We start from the raw sequence: 27,821 nt of genomic DNA, 5'->3' as shown, positions 1-27,821 counted from the left end.
AAGTGATTTTCATTAAGTACTAGGCTTTACACTCCTCAGTGCCAATTATAATTTAAAAGTATTTATATTAAATTACAATACCTATAATATATATATATATATATATATTTATATATATCAATGTCTCATGAGTATGTATATAGTTATATATATAGATATGTATATATATATATATATATATATACATATATATACACACACACATACAGACTTACTAATTAATATTTTAAAATTCCCTCAATTTCTTCAGTGTTTATTCATGATTAGGTATTTCATAATGGAACATGGCTAATAATCACATAAAAATGTGACTTATGTTGAATGGCATACAGATTGATTTATGGAAAAAAAAATTTGAGTTTTTAAAGTACTTCACCTATCTATCAAAAACTAACAGCACCTTTGATATTCTAATCATACTATGTTACGAAATTATTCTGTGCTTTTTTTTTTAATGTTACTCGTTTTGTACTAAACCTACTGTATTTATAATACACGTGAACAATGGCCACATATTTTACTCTGCTGCCAGTCACTTGCAACTCAGACATGATCCAAATATTTTTACTGCTGCACCTGATGATCAAAGCCAGTGTGTCTTACACTGTTAACCACGGGAAGGTAAAACCAGGAAGTACTTATTACTGCACTCAAGATGTCCCAGTCTGTGCAGGAATTGCGCTCACACTTTCTTTTGAATTTGAAGTTGAGGTCCATAGTAACACTGCCTCTTGCTCAGGACTACATGTAACGGTGAGTCATTTCTGTCTTCCAGGTTTCTTTTTCTTTTTGAAGAAGCAACAGCACCTAATAGATAAAAAAAGTGACAATATAATTTTTTAATACAAATACATATATTACAAAACATGAAAGTCTATCTGATTCTCCAAAGTCCATGAAAATCAGATAGGATCTCACAAACTGATTCTAAACTTTAATTGTAGATCTATAAATTTGGTAGAGGCAAAACTTCAATTACAAGTTGCATATAAATTATCAACTTCATTAACAAATATGCTACATTAAAATTATATATGCTACAAGAAACTAGAAAGTTTAGAATTCAATTTGCAACCTATAAGTAGATTTGGCAGTAGGTGCTAAGGGATCTGATGAGTCATCATTAATATTTTCCATATAAAAGCAAGTTATCCAATCATGCACTTAACATCAGTATCTCTTAAAGACATTGAAGGCTAATGAAATGAAAAATAAAATGAAAAATCCTAATTCTCATAAATGATGCCTACTCAGGAACAAGTGGGCCCATGTATAGCTGAGTGGTCAAAGTGTACCATTCTTTCTGAGTTACTCATACCCCTTGTTCAAAGCCATATGTACCAAACAAGGAAAAAAAAAATGTTCTTGTATTCTCTATTTAACCCCTGGCCTTCTGACTCTGAAGGGCTTATATAACAGTTGTGTTCATTACTTTTCTCATTGCAAAAGTGATTCATATGTCAAGCACAGTTATAAATACTACAAATTAATATTTCTTTTTGTGTCAGATCTAAAAAGTGGCTCACAAATTATCCAAGGATAACAGAGTAAGCTTAGTGATTACGTATGGGAGTACCAGGTGCTACACACCATTCAGTGTTGCTGAAGAATTTAACAAGCAGAATTGATACTGGCCTCTAATATTAAGAGTAGGAGATCTGAGGTCTTAATACTAATAAGTACAGAGCAACGTTGAGAAAAAGTTTGCAAGTTGTGACAGAATTTGAAAGTGTCTGCAATTCTGCCCAGACACAGGAGGGAGTATATGTTGAGAGCCTTGTCAATCAATTCGGCCATGGAGAGAATGTGCAAGGCTCACGGGGGTAGAATTTTTCTCAATGTGGTCTGTGCTTCTTAACAGGAGAAATTTGTTTTTACAGGGATGGAATACACTTAAATATATGTGGAGTGCACGAATATTTGCTGATGCTATCGAGGCAGTGACAGGTGGGTCAGAAAACTGCTAGCTAGTGGGGGGATACACAGAATAAGAGATAACTAGAGCCACAGGCAGTGGTGAAAGTGATTCTTGCACTGCTTCTACTGGAACGTGCAGCAGCCTGTAAACAAGGTGTTGGGGATTTCAGGCCCTACTATGGATCATCATGGAACAAGTAAATACATGGGCTGTGCTAGTGTATCTAAGAGTAAGAACATGTGCATGTACACTTTCATGCGCACTAATGCTAGGAGCTTTGTTCAACAAATAAATTTGATGAATTTGAAGTACTGATTAAGTCATCAAATACAGATATTGTAGGGATATCAGCAATGTGGCGTTACTCAGACATAAGTGAGACTGAATTTGAATATGAGGAGAACAATGTATATAGGTAGGACATACAGGACAGGAGGGGTGGAGGGGTTATGCTCCAAGTTAAGAAGCATATTAAATCTAAGGCATCCAAGTCAACATGGGTGACCAGTGTTGAGTCAGTTTGGTGTGATATACGCATTGGGAAAACAAAATTGAGAGTAGGAGTGTGTTATAGGACTAATGACTATGATGAGTATACCAAACAGAGAAACAGAGTGGGCCACAGTAAACCAAAATATCTTATATGACTTTTTTCTACAGCAGCACGTTAGAGCCAACATGAGGAAGCAACACTCTTGATCTGGTTATCAGCAGTGATTCTTCATGCATTAAGAATCTGCAGGCAAAAGACCCACTGGGATCCAGTGATCACAGTGTACTAATGTTGAATTTAATTAAAAACATAATTACAGTCAAGGGTAAAGGGAAGCGTATTACTTTCATAAGGATGACTACAGTGGTCTTAGACAGTTTTTAAATTTTATGTAGTGGGACCAAATGATATGTGGGAATGTATTCCCAATTCATAAAGGGAGATAAAAGGTGACATGAATAATTAGACCTGTTAGCATAACATCTGTTCTAAGAAAAATAACAGAATCACTGGTTAAAGAAGTAATGCAGGACCATCTAGACAGGAATGCAATTTTACTCAGTCAGAGCATGGATTTGTTAAGGGGCAGCCCTGTTTAACAAAACTGATAGGTTACTATGAGGCAGTGATCAAGGAACTGCATGCAAAAAATAATTTAGATATCATATACTTTGATTTCAGGAAGGTTTTAGATATTGTTGCACATAAAAGACTGCTGTACAAACCAGAGCAATATGGCATTAAGGGTAAGTTACTGCATTGGATAAAGGATGGTTAAGTGGAAGAAGTCCTTAGTCCATGAAGAGCACTGCACTTCATGGACTAATGTTATTAGTGAAGTTCTCCAGGGTACAGTGCTGGACCCATTGTTGTTTTCAATATTTTTTAATGAAACTGACGAAGATATATTAGATTTATGTCAAAATTTGCATGATACAAAGGTTGGCAGGGTGCTTAATGAGAGAGTAATCAGGATGAACTAGGGCAACAAGATCTAGAAAAATTAAGTCTATGGGCTGAGAAATGACAGTTGAAGTTTAACATTGGCAAATGCAAGGTGCTGCATACGGATAGCAGTAATCCCAGAATAAGTTATCCATTGTGTGGTACCACATTCAGGGTAGTAGAGAATGAAAATGACCTGGGGTAATTGTGCAATCAGATATGAAATTCTCTGAGCATTGCAGACATGCTATCAGGACACCTCATGGGGTTTTGTCAATAATATACAGAAACTTTGCTAGCAGAGTTAAGGAGGTTATTATCCCTTTGTATAAGGCAATGGTTAGGCTGCATCCTGAGTACTGCATATGGGTCTGGAGGCCTCACTTTAGAAAGGATGTAGATCTGCGGGAATGTATGCAGAGAAACACAACCAGATTGATGAAAGGAACAAAAGGATGCTCTTACCTAGAAAGGCTTCAGTTCTGAAAATTGCAGCATCTTGAGCCTAGGTACTTGTGGGGAAATCTGATTGAGGTGTTTATAAATCTTGAATGAACTGAGTAAGCTGAATGTTAATGGTATTCTTCCACTTGCTGCAACTATACATGTGAAGGGGCGTAAATTCAAGTTGAGGAAGGATGGTTGCAGGACAGACGTGGAAGTTTGCCTTCAGCCAGCTGTTAGTTGATTGTTGGAAAAGGCTTCCATCTGTTGCTGTGGAAGTGCTGTGGTGGTTTGAAAAAAAAATTCAAGAAAGAACTAGACAATTCTTGGAGAGTATGGATGTGTGAAGTGTTTCCTTTTTTTTTTTTTAGCTGATGCTATATAAGCTTGCTTTCTTGGATCATTTGCCACTACAGCCACTCTCTGACTTACATAAGGGTTAGGTTCCGTGGAACTCTACGCAAGTCGAAATTTCCCTAAATGCTTATGCAGCACTCGCAACTATGTGCGCTGAATCTGATTTAAGTAAAAAAGAAATGTTCAATGAACATGTAAATAGAATTATTTATTCAATTTTTTTTTATCTCATGTGCAGGAAAAATTACAAAAACTATAAAATTACAAAAAAGAGAGCAAGGAGACCAGCATAACATCAGCAAGTTTTACCTTTTGAGCATTGTTGCCAGAATTAACTCTCCAGCTGATAAGCGTGCTGCTGCAGAAGTTGAGGGCTTTGGAGATTTATAAGGGGTTTTTACCAACATATCACAAAATTTCTCTGTAGCTGCAGAATCGGCACTAGCAACTTCACTGCATACTTTAACGTTGTGGAAACCAGCACGATGCTTGAACACCCGTTGCCTGCCACGAACTTGGCTTCGGGTTCACCGTACTTACCCTTAATATCTTCATAAATACTTCTTATTTTTGCTTGAATGGCCATTGGACTCAGGGACACTTGCTTCCGAATCTGATTTTCCATCCATATTATTAATAGCTTTTCCATCTTCAATATAGCACCTGAACACTGTTTTGTGATCACTGTTGCTCTTAAATGTGTTGATCCTTTAATATGTTCATTTATACGCGCACTGTTCCTTAAAATAGTATTCGCTGGTGTAGCAGCAAGACCTAATTCCATGCAACAGATGACAAACTTTGTCCCGCTTCGTACTTCTTAATTAATCATCTTCATTTCTAAATCAATTTTGTTTCATTTCCTAGCACTTGCACTTTCTGTTGGTCCCTTTCCCCTCACCATTGTAAAAGGTAAATAGGAATAAAGAGAAGATACTGAAAATTTATTTATGTTTTTTATATGATTGAAGATTTCAGTGAAGGAGAACTCATTTCAACATAAGATGTGCAAATGTATCCCCAATTCACAAAGGGGAATCAAAGGGTGACACGAGTAATTACAGACCAGTTAGTTTAACTTCTGTTCTGGGTAAAACAATGGAGTCACTGGTTAAAGATGCATTGCAGGATCATCTAGACAAGACTGCAGCAATAATTCAGACACAGCATGGGTTTGTTAAGGGCAAGTCTTGTCTGACAAATTTGACAGGATATTATGATGTGGTTACAAAGGAACTGGATGCAAAAAATAATTTTGATATCATATATTTGGATTTCAGGAAAGCTTTTGACACTGTTGCACATGGAAGACTATTGTACAAATTGGAGCAGAATGGTATTAAGGGTAAGTTGCTACAATGGATAAAAGGATGGTTAAGTGGGAGAAGACAGAGGGTGGTAATTAATGGGTGCAGCTCTTCGTGGACTAATGTTATTATTGGAGTCCCACAGGGTTCAGTGTTGGGTCCAGTGTTGTTTTGTATATTTATCAATGATATTGATGTAGGCATATCAGGCTTAGTGTCGAAGTTTGCAGATGATACAAAGGTTGGCAGGGTTGTTAATGACAGTAATGGCAGTGTGCTACTGCAACAGGATCTAGATAATTTGGGCAGATGGGCTAAGAAGTGGCAACTGAAGTTTTACCTTGATAAATGCAAAGTACTGCATATGGATAGAAGTAACCCCAGAGAAACGTACCAACTGTGTGGTACTACACTTAAGGTGGTAGAAAATGAAAAATACCTGGGAGTAATTGTGCAGTCAGATATGAAGTTTTCTGAGCAATACAGACAGGCTGCCAGTCATGGGGTTTTGTCAATGATATATAGGAATTTTGATAGCAGGGAAAAGGAGATGATTGTCCCTCTGTATAAGGCAATGGTCAGGCCACGCCTTGAGTACTGCGTACAAGCCTGGAGGCCTCATTTTAGGAAGGATGTAGATTTGCTTGAGCGTGTACAGAGAAGGGCAACAAGATTGGTGAGGGGAATGAAGGGATCCTCTTACCTAAAGAGGCTTAAGTTCTGCAAATTGCAGTGGCTGGAGACTAGGCACCTGCATGGTAATCTGATTGAGGTGTATAAAGCCTTGAATGGGTTGAGCACATTGAATTCTGATGGGATCCTTCCACTTGTTCAGATTATGAACCTAAGGGGGCATAAATTCAAATTAAGAAAAGACAGATGTAGAATAGATGTGCGGAAATTTGCCTTTAGCCAGCAGGTGGTTAATTGCTGGAACAAACTTCCGTCTGTCGTTGTGGAAGTTGATAGGTTAAATAAATTTAAGTAGAAACTGTACAGACATTTGGAGGGAATGGTGTGATTTTTTTTTTTTTTTTTTTTGGCTGATGCTGCATAAGCTCATACACTTGCTTTCTTGCATCACATGCCACTACTACTACTACTATAACACCGTAACGTAAAAACCCACAGAATTCTAGTTATCGGTATTATCACAAATGCAATAAGATCGAGTTTACTACCTGCTTATAATAGATTGTGCTAACAGAAAAGCCCAATAAACTGGAAAGTACAAATTTTTTTATTGTTTTATGGTAGTGACCTCCAGAAATGTGTTTTAGAAAAATACCACAAAGGCATTCAAAATTGATTCTTATAATGGAACATATAATAACAAGAAGATAATGGTTTCATGCAGAACTGCCCAAGGGAACTACTTTGAAGGAGACAAAAATAAATAGGGGGCAAGTTCAATTTCAACTTTCTTTCAAGTCATTTTTGCAACTTTCTAGTTTGCTGCCTTGTATGGCAGCAAATGTCTTTTTTCTTTTGTTTTTTTTTATTATTATTAATTCTAAATTACAGTCAATAATATTAAGTATTAGTGTATCAATATGATAAACTTTTCTGAAAAATAAATAAATAACTACAGTCAAATCTCATTAATACAAAGTTCAAGGGACCTAAATTTTCACATTTTGTAATAACGAGGTCCCCCCAAAAGTGTCAATTTCCCCCCTTTTTTTTGGTACATACTGTATATCCAAGAATAATAATAATAAATAATAATAATATCAGAAATAAATTAGTTTAAATTAACAAAATAAATACAAAAGCCTTGTCTAACAATACAGTAATAGGAATAACATATTATTATTAATCTTTAAAAGATTTTATTTTATTTGTAAGATGATCTAAGCAAAAGGCAATTAATGGAAATGAAAATATTGTACAGTATATATTTTGATATACCGTATAGAATATTTTAATATCACAGTAAATAGAATTACAATCTTAATATAAAAGGAGACATACAAACCATTAACTTTTTAATAAATTAATCTAATTTAAAGAAAGAATCCAAATGTTGTTTGCATTTGCACTTATATGCATTTTTAACTACAGCACAGACATTATCAAATGCAATAGTTGTTTCTTTATCAACGTTACTGCAGGCCAACACATTCTCTATTTTGTTCAATGCATTTTTGGGCATCTTTTTTAGATGGCAGTGTGTGTGTGTGTGTGTGTGTGTGTGTGTGTGTGTGTGTGTGTGTGTGTGTGTGTGTGTGTGTGTGTGCGCGCGCTTCTTCACTTTCCCTGTAGCTGGTAACAAAAACATCATTTTGTTTGCTGCTCAGCAGCTGGTGTTGCAGTGGTAGCAACTTCATCATCCATCTTTACAAACTCTTCAAATTCGCCAACAATATCCATATGCTCCTTCAAATTCCTCAATGCCTTTTCACATTCGTCTGCTGGAACATGTTTTTTGATGATATTCTCACTCTTTCTGAAGCAAGTTGATTATTACACTTGATGCAATACTGTCTCAAGCAATACATAACAAGATTACATATAGCATCCAAGACATTCCAATTTGGCTGCAAATTGTTCCCTCCTATGTTGCGGATCAAGTACCTTATCAGGTAGGCTCTGTATGCTCTCTTTCGGTTATAAATAATGCTTTGATCCAGTGGTTGCATTAAACTGGTGGTATTGGTGGGTAAAAACAACAGTGGTATATTTGTCAACTTATGTGTCTCGGCAGAATGTGCAGTAGAATGATCTAGAATCATTAAAATGTTCCTTTTTCTGAAGCCATTCTTCTTCTGTCCACTTTTGATAACCAAGACTGAAAAATTTTGACCATAAGCCAAGCACTTCTATTGGCCTCATAATCACAGGGAAGTTTTAACTGTTTTAAACCATCTTGTCTTGGAATCACAAGTGGGCGTAGTTTTGTACTGCCATCTTAACTGCAGCATAACAGAACAGTGAGTCTTTGTTTGCTAAATTTTTCACCATGACAAGACTCTCCTCGAACAGCAAATGTTTTGTTTGGCAGCAAATTATAAAATAAACCTGTCACGTCAAGATTAAAAATATTTTTTGCCTCATTTTTCAAGAATGGACCATACAGAAGACAACCAGTCTGTAGCCTTTTCTTTGTTGACTAATCCAGACTCACCGCAAGCATTTCATGAAACCAAGTTATTCCTGTCTTTAAATCTTCGGAGTCAGCCACCGCTGCATTTGAAATCACTAATTCCATGTTGCTGAGCTAGATAATTTGCCTTTTCTTGAAAAATCCGTACCTGATATTGGCAAATTAGATGCACGCATTTGCTGGTACCACTCAAAGTTTTGTTTCAAGCTCCTCGTGTTTGGCACCACGAATTTGTTTCCTGTTTTTCATCGCTGCTCCAGTGTCATGCACTTCAAGTCTTATTTTGGTTTTTCAGTATTGCAGATAAAGTAGGTAAAGAGATGTATTCCTTTGCAATGTCTGTTTTACTTCTTTCCATCCTATCAGCCTCTTGTAAATATTTAGTTTAATTTCCAGGCCTAATTTTATCCATTTACATTTTGTTGCCATAACATGGCTAGATAAGATTTAATATAAACAAATTTTAAATTAATTTAAAGAACACAGGTTCCAAAAAAAAGCTCAGATAAAATGGCACAAAAAAGACATTGCTGTGTACTGTAGAAAAAGACTCTTTGAATTGGCATAACAAATGCAACTGACCTCAATCCTGTGGAGAGTGAGGAAGTGCATGTAAGAAAATTTGAAAAACTTTTTATTCTTTTGTTAATTTAACAACTCACCCTTCGGAAAGATGTTTTTCAGAGTGCACTTGACGTTGCAGCCACCATAATCTGTTTCTGTTTACAAAACTAATTTCTAACAAGTCAGTGCTGTCCTTCGGGAAGTAGGGAGCTGGGTGGCCAGAGGCAGTAATCGGACAGCTCTGCCAAGATTTGTATTAAACATACAAAAATTACAATATTTATTTCTCACGGGGTGAAAAAGAACTTTGTAATACATATTAACCAAATTTTGTAATAAACGAAAATATTTACATAGAAAAGCCTATCCTTTTGTAGGGGAATGGTATGTGCTTCATATAAACGAGTACTTTGTATAAAACGAGTTTGTATTAACGAGATTTTACTGTAATACCACTATAAGAAAGAAAAAAAGCAAACACTAATCATGGTACTCACTTTGTTTCTGAAACAACTTCCACTTCCACGGGTACTGTAATAGGTGTATTTGAGTGGCCTGTGGTAGGATCATCATTTGCTAGATCTCCATTTGTAGAACTTACAACTTGGACAGATCCATGCCGATCAGCAGGAGTTAAGTTACCACCAAGCATGTTATTTCCTTGTTGTTTGTTAGGTTCAATCCAAGCACCGCGTTGTTTACCTTGCTGCAATTGCATATATCGTAATAAATATGTATAAAATTATTCAGAAATTTTAACAAACATGCATGTATATAAAACTGTCAACATTAAATTCACTTAATTATAGGACTTTTGCCATTTTGTAAACATTAGTGAATTACCTAAAAACAGTCCTTGCCAAAGACCTTGAGCTCTTAGGCTGCTATGCCACCACAATCAATTGTCCCTGTACAACACTAACTATTTCTACAATTATACAGATAAACAGCAGTAATGTAGCATCACCTTAATAACCTAACCGTTTCAGTTGTTATAACTATTTCTTAGAAAAATAGTATGCAGTCAGTGAAACAACCATATAGTTGCAATTTAAATTACAAGATAAGAGATGGTAATAGTTTAGAAACATCTTTGAAAACAACTAACCTCTTTATTCTGCACATTTAAATATTCACGTAGTAATTTCAGTGTGTTGAAACTTGGCAACAAAACAAAATTGAACAGAGAGACTCAATAGATGTAATGGCAAGGAGAGAACTAATCTTTTCATAAGCACATTGTAAACTGCCATATGATGTAATGCACGCATGGAATATATGGGTTTCAACTATTAGGGGAAATCTTGATGAATAGAGAGCCTTTTCTGCTTGGCTAGTAGAAAACTTAACATTCTCAAGACACCAGACACTAGAAAAATTAATCAGGGGTCTGGAATGTAATGTGTACAAGTATTCTAATTTATATTTCATTACGAGTGCTTCCACAGTGTGAAGTTTATAATAATTAATTTAATTAGGATTTCAGCATTATCTAATTATGGTTTATGTTTGTGATTACGTGTGTGTATTGTAATTTTTGGAATTTCATTACCAGTACATACTGATGAGCAAAAACATTATGGCCAGCAAGTCGTTATGCAAATCGAAGCAACTACAGGTGAACTATGTCACGTGCATGGGTCGGGACACTGTATAAAAAACACCTGATACTGGGCTGCATTAATCAGTGTTACTCTTGTTCTTCAGATGAGAAAGGTAGCGGACTTAAGCGAGTTTGACAAACACCAAATTGTAATGGCCAGACGACTGGGTCAGAGCATATCCGAAACGGTATGGCTGGTGGGATACTCATGGTCAGCCGTGGTTAGTACCAACCGAAAGTGGTCTGAGGAGGAAAAACCCACAAAGCACTTGGTGTTGGATGACCACAGCTCATCGATGCTCGAGGTAAGCGAAGGCTCTCCCAGATGGTATGTGGCAACAGAAGGGCGACTGTGGCACAACTCGCCGGTAATTGGAATGCTGGTGACTTGAGTAATGTGTCACAACACACAGTACATCGAACCCTGCTGAAAATGGGGCTGCGTAGCCACAGGCCGCTCCGAGTGACAATGCTAACCATGATTCACCAGCGAGAGCTCCTACAATGGGCACGCGAGCATTGAAACTGGACCTTGAGTGACTGGAAGAAGGTCGTCTGGTCCAATGAATCACGTTTCCTGTTGCACCATGTGGACGCCTGGGTACGTGTGCATCACTTACCTGAGGAAGTGATGGCGCCTGGATGCACCATGGGATGAAAACAAGCCAGTGGCGGCGGTGTTGTGTTTTGGGCGATGTTCTGCTGGGATACCCTGGGTCCAGTCATCCAAGTGCCAGGCACTCTGATGTCTACCACCGACCTAAACATCATTGCTGACCAGGTACACCTTTCACAGCAATGGTCTATACCTCTGGCAGTGCCGTCTTTCAGCAGGATAATACACCAGGCCACACTGCCCAGACTGTTTGAGACTGGTTCGCGGAACATGAGGAAGACTTCCAGGTATTGCCCTGGCCTCCAAATTCCCAAGACATCAATCCCATCAAGCATCTGTGGTTTGTGCTGGAACAGCAACTCCGATCTGCAGCATCTGAACCACAGACCTTAGAGGAGTTAAAGGATCTGCTGGTTACGTGTTGATACCAGATACCACAAGACATTTAGAAATCTTATAGCATCCATGCCTCGCCGGTTATGAGCTGTTTTGGCTGCACGTGGAGGACCAACATCATATTAGTTAGATGGTCATAATGTTTTGGCTCATCAGTATATATTGTATTCATGAAAGTAAGCATGCATGTTTGACACATCGGAGCATCCATTCCTGACAGTGTGGACTCATCAGACCATAAAACTTGCTTCCAAGTTCTCCTACATCCATCCTCTGTGTTTCTGGCACTGCCAATGCAACTGTATTTTTTATAGGTTTCTTTGCATGGTGTGGGCAACAATGCCACGTGATATTTTTCGGAATTAAATGCAGAGGTTAGCTGTCTCATCATATGGTTAAGATAATACTTTATTATCTGCATACAGCCTTGTGAAGATAATACTTTATTATCTGCATATAGCCTTGTGAAGATAATACTTTATTATCTGCATTTTGCATACAGTCCAAACTGCCATGGTCCTAAATAAAGTAGCCAGGCAGTGTATATATTCCAATACGATGGAGCAATGCTCACACAGTCTACACTGGAAATGTCAAGGTTGTCCTCCCTACATTTAAATACAGTTCATAAAACATGAAAATGCATAGGTCATGAAATTTGAGGGGGCACATGCAACCTATTTGGCACCTCTAATCTTTCAGGCATTTTTCACTAGCATACGTGCATTCTTTTCTAGCCCATTCTCCAATCAATCTGACTTGTGCATAGTGTCACCAGAGCCCACAAGTTATTTATATTTGATATGAGTGTTAACGAAAGTCAGCTTTTCATATATATTGTGTTCTCTACAACTAAAGCATATACATAGACAGAGATATTTGTAAGCCTCATTCAGCACACAGAGTTATTAATTTAGGTATAAGTGGCTATTACAGTCTAAACTCAGTGGGAGTAAGTCAACAAACAGAAAACAGGAAATTAAGTTTAATAAAGAAGTTAGACATATTCTTTGGGGAGTGAATAAGCACAAAAAGGTTAAAACCAAAATTAAAAAAACATAGCCAGTGGGTACAAAAACAAATCCTAACTTTTTGTGCTAATCTGAACTAGAAAGTGCATTATGATGCTTCTGCTATATAAATAACTAAAACGTCATGCAATGTTATTGTGCTAGTCTTAAATGATGAAAATGAAAAAGATTTTCATTGGAGTAGTGTTGCACTAAGGGCAAGTTGCTGCTATGGATTAAGGGAATGGTTGAGTGGAAGAAGACAGAGTTATCAATAGGTACTACTCTTCTTGGATTGATGATATTAGCTAGAAACCAGAGACATATGAAAATTAAGATTTATACTTAAACTGGTCTTGAACTGCTCAAATTAAAATTTATTTTTCTCTTAAATTTCTATAAACCAAAATAGGTCAGAATAAATTATTTACTCAGAGGATTTTAACATTTATATTGTGGAACAAATGTATAAAAAAATCTTTACAAGTGAAACTATTATACAGTGTGTCTCAAAAATATCGGTACAAACATTTAGGGGAGGTAGGTAACATCTAAAGGAATGCGAATTGCATAGGAACCCATAACCGGAAACGTAACCGTAAGTCGGTACACGGCGCTGTTCATCAGTTCGCGATAGGGAAAATTTCTGGTTTACTCATTCGAGCAGTAGTCATCATCGCACAAAGAGCATGCATCGATATACGAACTGTGAGCTGGCAGACATGCACCTAGTGTATGGATTAGCAGAGGGCTCACAAAGTGTGCGCCCCCATGCGACACAACATCGCTTCGCAATAAATGTGTGGGCAGGTATGGTCGGTGACTGCTTAGTCAGCCCATACCTATTACCATCCCGCATGAAATCCACTAAATATCGGATCTTTCTTGAACAAGTTCTACCAGGTTTACTTGACGATGTTCAGCAAATGTGAGATGCAACATTTGGTTTCAACATGACGGGGCGCCTGCCCATTATGGAAGGTGTGTTTGTGACCATTTGAACAGGCGTTTTGGATGTTGATGGATAGGCCGTGGTGGGCCCGCTGCCTGGCCCCACGCTCACCTGATTTATCGCACCTTGATTTCTTTCTGTGGGTGGGCCCTCAAATCTATCGTGTATGAATCTCCTGTGGAGATGGAAATGGATCTCGTGGCGAGACTCGTCTGCGCTGCTGCTACTGTCAAAGAAACTCCAGGTGTGTTTGACCGTGTCTGCCAATCCATGCTGCATTAGTGTCACACATGCATCGCGTCTCATGGTGGAACCTTCGAGCATCTGTTGTGGACTAATGTTATTAGTGGAGTCCCACAGGATTCGGTGTTGGGTCCACTGTTGTTTTGTATATTTATCAATGATATTGATGAAGGTATATCAGGCTTAATGTGGAAGTTTGCAGATGATACAAAGGTTGGCAGGGTTGTTAATGACAGCAATGGCAGTGTGCTACTGCAACAGGATCTAGATAATTTGGGCAGATGGGCTAAGAAGTGGCAACTGAAGTTTAACCTTGACAAATGCAAAGTACTGCATATGGGTAGAAGTAACTCCAGAGAAACGTACTAACTGTGTGGTACTACACTTAAGGTGGTAGAAAATGATAAAGACCTGGGAGTAATTGTGCAGTCAGATATGAAGTTTTCTGAGCAATGCAGACAGGCTGCCAGGGCAGGTCATGGGGTTTTGTCAATGATATATAGGAAATTTGCTAGCAGGGAAAAGGAGGTGATTGTCCCTCTGTAAATGAGGCCTCCAGACTGTGTACAGGTCTAGAGGCCTCATTTTAGGAAGGATGTAGATTTGCTTGAGCATGTACAGAGAAGGGCAACAAGATTGGCGAGGGGACGGAAGGGATCCTCTTACCAAGAGAGGCTTAAGTTCTGCAAATTGCAGTGGCTGGAGACTAGGCACCTGCACAGAGATCTGATTGAGGTGTAGAAAGCCTTGAATGGGTTGAGCACGCTGAATTCTGATGGGATCCTTCCACTTGTTCAGATTATGAACCTAAGGGGGCATAAATTCAAATTAAGAAAGGAAAGATGTAGAATAGATGTGCGGAAATTTGCCTTTCACCAGCGGGTGGTTAATTGCTGGAACAAACTTCCATCTGTCGTGGTGGAAGTTGATAGGTTGAATAAATTTAAGGAGGAAATGGTGTGATTTTTTTTTTTTGGCTGATGCTGCATAAGCTCATAACACTTGCTTTCTTGCATCACATGCCACTACTACTACATCATGAAATGCATCCATCTCATACTCCATTGTTAATATTATGTCAAATAAATGTTTGCCACTAATTACTGTCTTGTGTCATTTCTGCTTCTTGTGCCTCTGCTACTACTTTCCCGTGACGTTTCCAGTTATGGGTTCCTATGTGATTCACATTTCTTTAGATGTTACCTACTTCCCCTAAACGTTTGTACCAATATTTTTCAGACACCCCATATAGTTTTAAAAAAGTGTTTTGGCATCGTTTACATTTGAATTTGCATAGTATACCAATCAAGGGTTATAAATGAAATATTTCAAAGGAGGAAAAGAAAAGCAACAAAATCATGATAGTAACTGTAAAACTGGAAATAAGAGTCAGCTAAATCAGACAAAAAGAAACTGTCTGTAAAATATCAAGGAATAAATAAAATAAGATTATAAATGCCACAGTCTTAAATGATGAAAATGAAAAAGATTTTCATTGGAGTAGTGTTGCACTAAGGGCAAGTTGCTGCTATGGATTAAGGAAATGGTTGAGTGGAAGAAGACAGAGTTATCAATAGGTACTACTCTTCTTGGACTAATGATATTAGCTTCTAAAGGTTCAGTGCTGATCCAGTGTTGTTTTTTATATTTATTAATAATATTGTTGAAAGCATATCAGGTTAATGTCCACATTTGCAGATGATACAAAGGTATGCAACAAGATCTAGGCAAATTAGGCAGGATGGCTGAGATGTGGCAACTGAAGTTTAATATTAAAAAAATGCAAACTCATATGACAAGCAGTAATCCCAGATTAATGTACCCACTGTGTGGTACCACACTCAGGCTACTGAAGAATGAAAAAGACTTGGGGGTAACTGTGCAGTCAGATATGAAATTCTTTTAGAATCTGTGAGGAGATCTTATTGAAGTGTTTTAGGCTTTGAATGGACTGATTAAGCCCAATGTTGATGGAATGCTTCCTTTTTCTCAGACTGCATAGACACAAGAGGATATAACTTAAAACCGCGGAAGGATGGCTTGCAGGTTAGATGTACGGAAATTTGTCTTCAGCCAATGTGTGGTTATTGTTAGGGGGAACTGCCATTTGGTTTTGTAGGGGTGAGTAGTTTGAAATTCAAGGAAGAACTAAACAAACTGTTCGAAGAAATGGACAGATAATGTAGGAAGTTTTTTTTTTTTTTTTTTACTGATATTGTATAACCTTACTTTCTTGCACAATTTGCCATGACTAATACAAATAAACACCTTTCTTGATTAAAACGGAAAATGCCAATTCCATTTGAATCAAGAAAAAGTGTGAAACAACAATAATGCAATCTTTTGTCTTTATCAAGTTCTTTAAGTTTGTGCATTACATGAATGTGATGAGGATGTAGGCCTAATTTTTTTTTTTTTAACAGCCCTTTGTTTACCTGAATAAGACATTCCCATTTGCAGTGCAGGTCAAGTCAGTGATTTTTTGGGAAAGAAGCAAAAAACATTGATCAAAGATAAAATAAAACAAGATAAAATCTTCAAGTTCTCTTTTTGTCACAAACACTAGCTGTTTCATGAAAATGGGTTATTAATTGTGAAACTGTTGATTTATTTGGTACTGATGAATTGGAATATTTTTCTCAAATTTTGGTCTTGACGATGACATACAATACAATTTTGAACAAAAGTACTGTTCAACTATAAACTCACATTCAGACATGAAATATGTCATGATAATTTTGTCATGAACCAAAGTGATATGGATAAGTTTCTAACCAAATAACCATTGTTCTGCATGCAGAGGTATACAGAATTTCCACTGATGTGCAAACTTATAAGGAAAAAAAAAAAAAAAACCCTTACCATATCACCTGTCCATCACTTCTAATAACACTAGTTTACAAATTTAAGTTTGTTCACTGGGGTTTGAATTTCAATAGGTCCTACTGCTGAAATATGTTCCCATGATTTCAAATATGACTTAGATTTTTTTCTATCACATCCAGATACATCACAATTTAAGATATAAAAAAAGTATTTTTTTTACAAAAGTATATAACTTTATTGTATTTAGTAATGACAAATTGATAGGATTACATTTTCATATATCAAAAAATACATAAATACTAACAAGTATTAATTTTCGAGCTTCTGAAACTTTCATTAATCAGACCATCTCCTTGTTTGAAAAGAACATTTAATTGTTTTTCCTTTATGTACAGTGCCAGATTTCTCTCTTTTTAAACACCAGCAGTAAGTGGCCATCATGCTTATATTCCACCTTCCCTGGTTGTTTGTTGTTTGGTGTTTAGGAGCATTAGCAACTAAGGCCATATTGCTCCAGGAATATGCGGTGGTCATTCCCTGACCTTTCCGCATCCTCCGTATTTGGTGGTGACGGGCTTGAACCCCGGTCTAATCAAGAAGCGTGTGCTATGCACTGCTGCTCCTTCCCACCTGGCTACGGAGGCACCACCTTCCCTGGTACCTCTGCTCCATTTCCTTTATGTCCTGATGGAATCTCTCCCCTTGTTCTTCACTCATCTGTGCAAGATTTTTCGGGGAAAAATCAAGATGGGCATGCAAAAAGTGAATTTTGATGCTCATATTGCAACCTAAATTGTGAAGCTTTTCGAGCATATTTTGAACAAATTTCTCATAATCCTGTGATTTATGATTTCCTAGAAAGTTTTCCATTACACTTTTAAAAGCAATCCAGGTTTCCCTTTCAACATCAGTCATAGTAGTTTCAAACTAACCGTCTAAAACCAATTTTCTAATCTGGGGACCAATGAAGATACTCTCCTTAAGTTTTGCATCAGATAAACCGGAAAATTTACTGCAAAGGTACTTAAAGCAGTTGCCATCCTTATTCAATGCTTTAACAAATTGCTTCATTATGCCTAACTTGATATATGGTGGAGATAAAAGTATATTATTTGGATTCACCAAACTTTCGCACACAATATTTTTTTACCCCGGTGTAAGATTGTGCCTCCGAGGCCATTACTTCTTTGTCCAATGCAGTGCTTTAGCTCTGCTATCCCATTCACAAAAAATGGCATTTTAGTGTACACACCCTGTTGCCTCAACAACATATATAACACTTTTAAGTCTCCACATAGTTGCCATTCATGATCTTGATATTTAATTTTCTCCAGAAGCAACTTTAGATTGTCATAAGTTTTTTTTAAGTAGACTGAATGAGCAACTGGCACAGATGTGTACTTATCTCCATTATACAAGAGAACACCTTTTAAGCTAATCTTAGAAGAGTCTATAAATAGTCTCCATTCACTAGGAACATATGATGGAGCTCCTAAGGCACTTATTAAACCAGCGATATCACTGCAATATATGAGAGGGCCTTTCTGTGAAAAATACTGTATAAACTCCCTTTCACGATTTCTGTACCAGGAAAATGAAGTACCTGGAGCAAGTAAGTTCTTTGCTTAAAGTCTGGATCCCAGAATTTCAGTAACATACTTTGGAAGGCCTAAGTCCCTTACTAAATCGTTCAGTTGTTTGTTTGTTATTGGTTTTTAGGAGCATTAGCAACTAAGGCCATATTGCTCCGGGGATATGCAGTGGTCATTCCATGACCTTTCCGCATCCTCCATATTTGGTGGTCACAGGCTCGAACCCCGGTCTAATCAAGAAGCGTGTGCTACGCACTGCTGCTCCTGCCCACCTGGCTACGGAGGCGCCAAATCGTTCAGTTCGACTTGCGTGAATTGCTGTGCCGTTAAAATATTTTCTGGTTGATAACATTCCTCTTCACTAACCTCTTTAGCTTCTGCTTCGATGGAAGAAGATGTGGACTCCAAAGTTTCTGGTGGAGGTTTTACAGGCAGATCAGGTCCATGCAGAACTGGTCTTATGGCTGCCGGTAGATATAGATATTTGATGTCCTTTTTTATTTTTGGAATTGTAACCTTTAACATCACATACACAAAAGTAACATTCGGCATGGCTTACTGGCTCACGCCACACCATAGAAATAGCAAGCACACCTTTTTTCCTTGACTCCATTTTCTAAGATGTTCGACACATGTATGGCATACTTTATGCGGTGCCCACGATTTATCCTGATCACCTAGTTTTATGTCAAAGTATGCATAATGCGATTTTTTTTACAAAATCGGTAATATTTCGCCTCTGCTTTACAGGAACAAAACAACCACATAGGTAACAAAATATGCCGGGACAGTTTATACACTTTCTGGTTGCCATACTAAAAGAAAATTAACACACAATGAGAGCTCACGACGGTTTTTACAGGAGTACTGTAATCACATAAGGGATGTGCCACTTATATAGGCTCTGTGGCTGAGTGGACTGTACAAACAAGTGAGTGCATGCTCATACAAGTTTAACTTGAAACTACACACAGGAGTCTCCGAGGCACCTCCGTAGCCAGGTGGGAAGGAGCAGCAGTGCGTAGCACACGCTTCTTGATTAGACAGGGGTTCGAGCCCGTCACCACCAAATACGGAGAATGCGGAAAGGTCAGGAAATGACCACCGCATATCCCGGAGCAATATGGCCTTAGTTGATAATGCTCCTAAAAACAAAAAAAAATAAATAAATAACAGGAGTCTCCCAGACTCCACTCGGAAAATGAAATTCTGGGAATCACAGATGGGTCGGAAGAGCGGAATGGGGGGCCATCTACCTTCCTGGGTCAAGGTTGGCTACCTTGCAGTGTGTGTAGTTACGGGTTAAACATGCACAGTCTGTTGTATTTGAGGCAAATATTTTATACTGATTACAAATATAGGGGTATAAAACTTGTAAACCATTGCAGAAACTATAGTTATGTACACATTTGTGTATAATACCTAGGTAATATTTTGTTAATGAATTGTGAAAAATCTTTGTGTGATAGAAACAAACAAACTTCGGTTTAGTAATCAGTAAATGTGCATAAATAACTGCCACATACTTTTACTCAAACCCCAGATACACTGTAAACCAGTGTAATTTATCCAGTTCTCCCTTAAATTTATTCAAACTACCTACATCTACAACACCAGATGGAAGATTGTTCCCACAACCAACCAACCACCTGCTAGTTGAAGGCAAACTTCTCGACATCTATCCTGGAACCATCTTTCTTCGATTTGAATTTATGCCGGTCATATATATAGTCTGAGCAATGGGAAGGATTTCATCAGCTTATTCAATCCATTCAAAGCCTTAAACATCTGAATCAGATCTCCTCACTGGTGCCTAATCTCCAGATGCTGCAATTTTCATAACTAAAGCCTTTTCTGGTAACCGCAACCTTTTGTGCCCCTGACTAATCCTGTTGCTCTTCTCTGCCCCATTTCAACAGATCTACATTCATTCTTCTTGAAATGTGGCTTCCAGACCTGTATACAGTATTCAAGATGTGGCCTAACCACTAGCTTATAACAATGGGATAATCACCTCCTTATTGCTGCTGGCAAAATTCCTGTATATCATTGACAAGATCCCACGAGAAGCCCTGGCAGCCTGTCGGTACTGCTTTTGTTTTCACATGTTACCAAAATAAGATAAAGTAGCTCTTTCATTATGGCTTACTAAAGTGTTTAATTACCCTGCAATAATGACCGCAAAAAAAAAAAAAAAAAATTAAAATAAAGTTTGCACTGCTCTGGTCATGGTAGCCAAACCGAGTATTAAGGAAATTTATTTATAAGGAAGGAGATGCAACTACAGAAGTATAATATATAAAATTAATATAATACTTATTGAAATTATGAAAATAACAGAAAACAACACTGTGACATACAATGAGACTTCACATTAGTTCATTTTTGTTTATACAAGGTAAAGGCAAAGAACTGCAGCTGTCACCTTTAATATGGAATAGATGCAAGAGAAGCATTTAGTGAATAATAGATATTACATTCTGCAGAGCTCAGAAAAACAATTGAAGTACAGGGCAATTCATCTATTCTGATGCTCCTGCAGAGAAAACTGGCAGATGATTTGGTAGGCACACTAAACAGAGTGCAGACTCTCTCTCAAGGAGGAATCATATGCAGACAAATATACACCAATACAAAGCATAGGTGTTCATAGCTTCTGTAATCATTTGTGAGTGATAATACAAATTATACGACTGTATTATAAAAAGACTACAACAGCAGTGAAACTTTTACAAGAATAAAGGCAGTGCACCAGCAACGTTATAAGAGTTTCACTGTACTCAGCCAGTCACTGTACAATGTGCATTTATGGAAGAATTTATCACTGGTCTATTCTTTTGAGAAGAAATCATTCCAGCAGCTCTACACCATGTTCTTTAAATGATAATCACTACTATTTTGTTTCGGCTAGCTCTTTTATTGCAGCTCTCCAATAGCATGGATGCCTTGACATAACTATTGTTATGAAAACTGGTACTTCTCCTTCACTACATGACCACCTCAGTAACTTTATCTGAATTCTTACAACTCATGACTGGTATTTTCTAAAGAACAATGTCTGTCTTGGCAAAATTGACACCTTGTAGATCCAAAAGGAAGCACAAATATATTACTGCCAACATCTTACATGTTACAACTGAAACAATTATTTACGTCAAATATATCACAAAACACAAATGACAGTGAACCAAATAATTCATTTCTCAATGCTGGTGCATCTGTCTGTGGTTATTCACACCTCAGCATCAGTAATAACACACAATATAAACACACCTCTCTAGCTGTAAAGTTTGGCACTATCTATAAATTTTATGTGCAACATCTTTATACTGTGCTTACAAACAAAATACACTTTGCGTCAATTACCAAGAGTAAGCAAACTTTAATTACAACCACTATATATATCTAAAGATGTCACAAAACGGACAAAGTACAAAATCCAAAGTGAAAAAAAGTTACAGAATATTTTGTGTATCAGAGTTGGTCAATACCAGAAAATAAGATGAACTGATTTTTCCTTTTTCTGATAACCAATACATTCTGTCAGAAAACTGTAAAAGATACAACTAGAGATACCTGTTTACAAACTATTCTAAAAGTGATTTGAGAAATAGAGCATAATACTTAGAAAGTATGAGAGAAAGAGGAATAAAGGCAATGGGTGAATTCTAACAATAAGAGAGAACACTATCAAGGGATGAGTTGCATGAGGAATACAATAAGGAGGATCAAAGTCACCTAAGCTGTGGAGAGAAAAAGCAATTAACAGTTATACGACTCAAAATCAAAAGGAAGCATTAATTGGACCTGCGGGAATGAATAGAGAAAAAAAAGAGAGAAAACTCTAAAAAAGGGAAGAGAAATTGTTGTTAGGAAGGTGAAAAATGAAAATGCCAAATGAGATAAACAGCTGTGAGAAGAAAACTGAGCAGGAGGGAGACAAAAAATGAGGAAAGTGAAAAGGAGTATGAACAGACTGCTTAGAAATTTGTGATTTTTTAGTGGACTGACTACTTTGGTTACAGTGCACCAGTTCATAAAGTTTATCACATGTCTGTACAAATGTGCATTAGCTCAAAGACAACTTGCATATTGCATGGATTTAAAAAAACTAGAATAACTCATGGGTGGGGGGAAGTCATACTTCCTTCTCTGCCTATGATTAGCAGAGGAATGCCTCTTTAATTGAAGAAGCTTTTAAGAATTTATGATTTGGATTGGAGTTGAATCCAGACTTCTCCAAATGAGTGATAATACATTATGAACAGTCTTAGCAGATTAAGGATAACTTCCATCTGTCATAGTAGAAGTTGATAGCTTAAATAAATTCAAGGCTGAACTAGACAAACATTTGGAGCGAGTGGATGGATGAAATGAGAAGTGTTTTTTTTTGGCTGATGCTATATAAGCTTGCTTTCTTGCATTATGTGCCTTTACTAATGCTAATGCTAATATAGCATTATAGCAATGCTAACACTATAGTGCTATATTCTTAGATACTCCTGATATAACTGCTATATAACACAGGAAATTAATTCTGTTTATGCTTTGTTCCAAGTCCATTGTGCATATTTTCTTATACAAAGGAAAGAATTTTGTAATAAATTCTGTAATGTGAATATTTTACTGAAATTTTAATGTTATGTCTTAACAGTGTCCAGATAAAATTTTCTTTCCTTCTTTCTTCTTTTTTTTTGTTGTTGTTATTAATACTGTGAACATTATAAGTTATCAAACCAACAGTTCTGGGTCATTTTATGATTGAATTGTCAGAAAGGACTTCTGAACACAAAAACTTGTTGAAATATTTTCTAAAATGTTGCCCAAATACAGGTGTAAGATTCATACAGAGTTTTGCACATAATATTTCTTACCTCACTTAATCTTTATCATACATTCTCTGTCACAAGGCAGGTCCACAGACTCAACCACATCTTCAAAAACACAAAGCAACACAATACAAATTATATTCTTTTCATATAAATCAAAAATTTTGACATCCTGCTTTTATATCATTTCACATCCCTTTGAATTGATTTTTTTAAATTATATTTCTTTGAGTTAACAAGTAGGATGCATAACTTTGTTTTTCAATCCCTTTAAAAATAAATCTTCACAGTGGTGCAAGGGAAGATATGTATTTTTTATTATCTCTCTATACATTATAAACGTTTCCTCCTGATATTCATTTGACCTTGAGAATGCTGCATGGTGGGGATGGGGTAGCCAATGGGAGAAGAGGGATGTGGGTCACATGGTACAAGTGGGTGAGGCAATTACTTCGCAAAAAATTTACAGAATAATTACATAGGTAATTTCCTGATTAGATAGCGATTAGTGCTTTTCAACGGGTGTCTGAAATCTGTGTCATCTGATTTGTTAATTATACATACTAATGTAGTAATTAACAAAATGATGCAACATAGATTGGCAATCACGGATTCTGAGAGAAAATGACGCTGTCAGGGGTCTGCATAGAAATATAGAGAGAAACATGCCGAAAGGTTATGAACTTTACATACATACTAGCTTTGGGGGATACACGGACTAATAGATTAACAGTAGCCGCTGGCAGAGGTGAAAGTGATTCTTGCACTGCTTCTATTGGAATGAACAGCAGCCTGGAAAACAAGGTGCAGGGGATTCCAGAGACTGCTGGGAGTCATTGCGGAAAAAGTAAATACATGGGCTGTGTTAGGGTAGCTAAGAAAAGGAACAGGTGCATGTATACTTGTGTGTACACCAATGCTAAGAGTTTAGTAAATAAATTTGATGAATTTGAGGTGCTGGTCAAAATATCAAAGGCAGATATTGTTGGGATATTAGAGACGTGGTGTCACACAGATATAAGGAATGCAGAACTGGAATTGGGGGAGTACAATGTGTACAAGAAGGATAGACACTTTAGGAAGGGAGGAGGGGTTATGCTATTAATTAAGAAACACACAAAATCCAAGGAAGTACAGCCAGTCGACATGACTGGATAGTACAATGTCGAGTCAGTTTGGTGTGACATAAGCACTGGGAAAGAAAAATGGAGAGTGGGAGTGTGTTATAGGCCTAATGACTCCAATGAGTATAATAAACAACTGTACAGAGAAATAGAGTGGGCTAGTAAATCAGAGTGACTTATAATGGGGGATTTTAATTTCCCAGATATGACTGGAATTTGTGGGTAGGTCACTCACACACTAGCAAGGCTTTTGTGGATTTATTAGATGATTGTTTTCTACGGCAGCATGTTCAAGAGGCAACTAGAGGGAGTAATGATACCCTTGATCTGATTATCAGTAGTGATTCTTCATGCATTAAGAATCTGCAGATAAAGGAACCACTAGGTGGCAGTGATCACAGTGTGCTGAAGTGGAATTTATTATCATTATTAGCTATATGGTGAAAGGAAGCCTGAGGCTTATGCTGCACCAGCCAAAAAAAAAAAAAAAAAAATTCCCGAGAGAGAAGTAAAAGGAATCACCAAGAAGAGAAGAATGATGATATCCAGCTCAGGACCCTGGGTGTACCAAGCCCATACTCACCACGATGTGTAACTACCATCAGGGGAAAAGGGAAGGGTTTTTGCTTTCATAAAGGTGACTATGGTGGTCTGAGATAGTATTTAAATTCTATATGGTGGGGACCAAATGATGATGTTATCAACAGCAAATTCAAAATGAGAAGCATTCAAAGAATTAATCTTGGAAGCTACTAGGCTTTTCAGACCAACTAAGAAAATCAAATACTGTTCAAGGTTTATGCTTAAATGGATGTCAGATGAACTATTGAGACATGTAGCAGAGAAGATAAATGCATGGGATACATATCTAGAAGATAAATGCATGGGATTCATTTAGCTAACAAACTAAATGAATATTTTGCATCGACATTCACACATGAGGAGTTATTCAGCAAGGGGAATGCCAGAGGTGTATTCAACTCTAGCAGTAAGCTACAGAATCTTGAAATAACTGGGAGTAAAGTGGAGGAGAAACTGTTGAAGATAAACACAAGAAAGGCACCCGGGGTGGATGGGATCTATCCAGTTATATTAAAGGAGGCAGCAAAGGAAGTAAGCAAACCCTTAGCCATAATTATGAGAGCTTCCTTGGACTCAGGGGAGGTACCCATAGACTGGAAATGTGCAAATGTGACCCCAATTCACAAAGGAGGATCAAAGGCTGACACAAGTAACTATAGACCTGTGAGCTTAACTTCTGTTCCAGGAAAATTAATGGAGGCACTGGTTAAAGAAGCACTGCAGGATCATTTAGACAAGACTTCAGTTATAGCTCAGACACAGCATGGTTTTGTTAAGGGGAAGTCTTGCCTGACCAACTTGATTGGATACTATGATGCAGTCACAAAAGAACTGGATGCAGGGAATAACTTTGATATTATATACTTGGATCTTAGAAAGGCTTTTGATACTGTTGCACATGGAAGACTGCTACACAAATTGGAGCAGTGTGACATTGGAGGCAAATTGCTGCTATGGATAAAGGGGTGGTTGAGTGGGAGAAGACAGAGTGGTAATCAATGGACACTGTTCATCGTGGACTAATGTTATTAGTGGAGTCCCTCAGGGCTCAGTGTTGGGTCCATTATTGTTTTCTGTATTTATAAATGATATTGATGATGGTATATCAAGCTTAATGTCCAAGTTTGCAGATGATACAAAGGTTGGCAGGGTTGTCAAGGACACTACTGACACTACACTGCTGCAACAGGATCTGGAAAGGTTGAGCAGATGGGCTGAGAGGTGGCAAATGAAGTTTAACATTGACAAATGTAAAGTACTACACATAGGAAACAGCAACCCCAGGGCAACGTATAAACTCTGTGGTACTACACTGACAGTGGTAGAGAATGAAAGGGACTTGGGGGTGATTGTGCAGGCAGATATGAAGTTCTCTGAGCAGTGCAGACGGGCTGCAAGAGTAGCTCATGGAGTATTGTAAATGATATACAGGAATTTTTCCAGCAGGGATAAGGAGGTGATTATTCCATTGTATAAGGCAATGGTCAGGCCACACCTAGAGTACTGTATACAGGTCTGGAGGCCTCATTTCAAGAAGGATGTAGAGCTGCTGGAACGAGTACAGAGAAGGGCAACAAGATTAGTGAATGGAACAAAGGGGTGCTCTTACGAGGAAAGGCTTAAGTTTTGCAAATTACAGTGTCTGGAGACTAGGCACCAGCGAGGTGATCTGATAGAGGTGTATAAAGCCTTGAATGGTTTAAGCATGCTCAATGCTGATGGGATTCTTCCTCTAGCTCAGAAAAATCACCTGAGAGGGCATAAATTCAAATTGAGGAAAGACAGATGTAGGATAGACGTGCGGAAATTTGCCTTTAGCCAGCGGGTGGTTGGTTGGTGGAACAGACTGCCATCCCTTGTCGTGGAAGTTGATAGCCTAAATAAGTTTAAGGCTCAGCTGGACAGGTATTTTGAACGAACAGAGGGGTGAAGTGGAAGTGGGTTTTTTTTTTTTTTTTTTTTTTGGCTGATGCTGCATAAGCTTGCTTTCTTGCATCAAATGCCTCTACTAATGCTAATGCTAATATAAATTAAAAGGTAACATGGAAGCCTAAGATAGATATAAGCTGGTCTGTAACCAAATCACAAAGGAGATTAGGTAGGCAAAGGCAGATAGTAATAGTAACAGTGGCATGTGATGCAAGAAAGCAAGCGTATGAGCTTATGTAGTATCAGCCAAAAAAAAAATTCACACAACCATTCCCTCTAAAGGTTTGTCCAGTCCTTCCTTGAATTTTTTTTAAGGTACCAACTTCCACAACAACAGATAGAAGTTTGATCCAGCAATTAACCACCTGTTGGCTAAAGAAAAATTTCTGCATATCTGTTCTATAACTGTCTTTCCTCAACTTGAATTTATGGCCCTTAGATTCATAATCTGAGCAAGTGGAAGAATCCCATCAGAATTCAGTGTACTCAACCCATTCAAGGCCTTATACTCCTCAATCAGATCACCTCGCAGGTGCCTAGTCTCCAGCCACTGCAATTTGCAGAACTTAAGCCTCTCTTGGTAAGAGGATCCCTTCATTCGCCTCACCAATCTTGTTGCCCTTCTCTGTACACATTCAAGCAAATATACATCCTTCCTAAAATGAGGCCTCCAGACCTGTACGCAGTAATAATGGCATGGCCTGACCAAAGACTACAAGAAATCTTTGGCAAAGGATGCAAAGAAAAATAGCAAAGAGTTCTTTATTTATGTAAACTCTAGAAGGAAGAGGATGAATCAGATTGGTCCACTTGATATCGATGATTCAACTGTTAATGATTGTGCTCAGGTAGCTAACAAACTAAATGAGTATTTTGCATCTAAATTCATACGAGGAGTTATTCAGGGAGGGGAACACCAGAGGTGAATTAAACTCTGACAGTGAGCTAGATGATTTTGTAATAACTGAGAGCAAAGTGGAGGAGA

The 27,821-nt window shown here is 37.6% G+C and overlaps 1 protein-coding gene across 12 annotated transcripts in view; it reads right to left on the bottom strand.

Moving 5' to 3' along the window:
• Positions 1 to 252: 252 nt before the first annotated feature.
• Positions 253 to 27,821, bottom strand: part of gish (casein kinase I gish) — a 220,753-nt gene continuing 193,184 nt past the window's right edge. For 5 of the 12 annotated variants that reach the window (XM_090373935.1, XM_090373940.1, XM_090373939.1 and 2 more), the window contains 2 exons: positions 9,632 to 9,840; positions 255 to 807 (listed from right to left, as the gene is read on the bottom strand). In XM_090373935.1, the coding sequence (XP_090230061.1) occupies positions 759 to 807; positions 9,632 to 9,840 (258 nt within the window). In that variant the 3' untranslated portion in view covers positions 255 to 758. Of the gene's footprint in view, positions 808 to 9,631; positions 9,841 to 12,226; positions 12,258 to 27,821 lie in introns of all 12 variants that reach the window. The other 7 variants (XM_090373938.1, XM_090373947.1, XM_090373941.1 and 4 more) reach the window with 5 other exon arrangements.

The sequence above is a fragment of the Mastigoproctus giganteus genome, chromosome 5 (assembly GCF_048544385.1).
Source record: "Mastigoproctus giganteus isolate SK-2022 chromosome 5, ASM4854438v1, whole genome shotgun sequence".
NCBI classification, from domain to species: domain Eukaryota; kingdom Metazoa; phylum Arthropoda; class Arachnida; order Uropygi; family Thelyphonidae; genus Mastigoproctus; species Mastigoproctus giganteus.
This window is presented reverse-complemented; position numbering and strand designations above follow the sequence as displayed.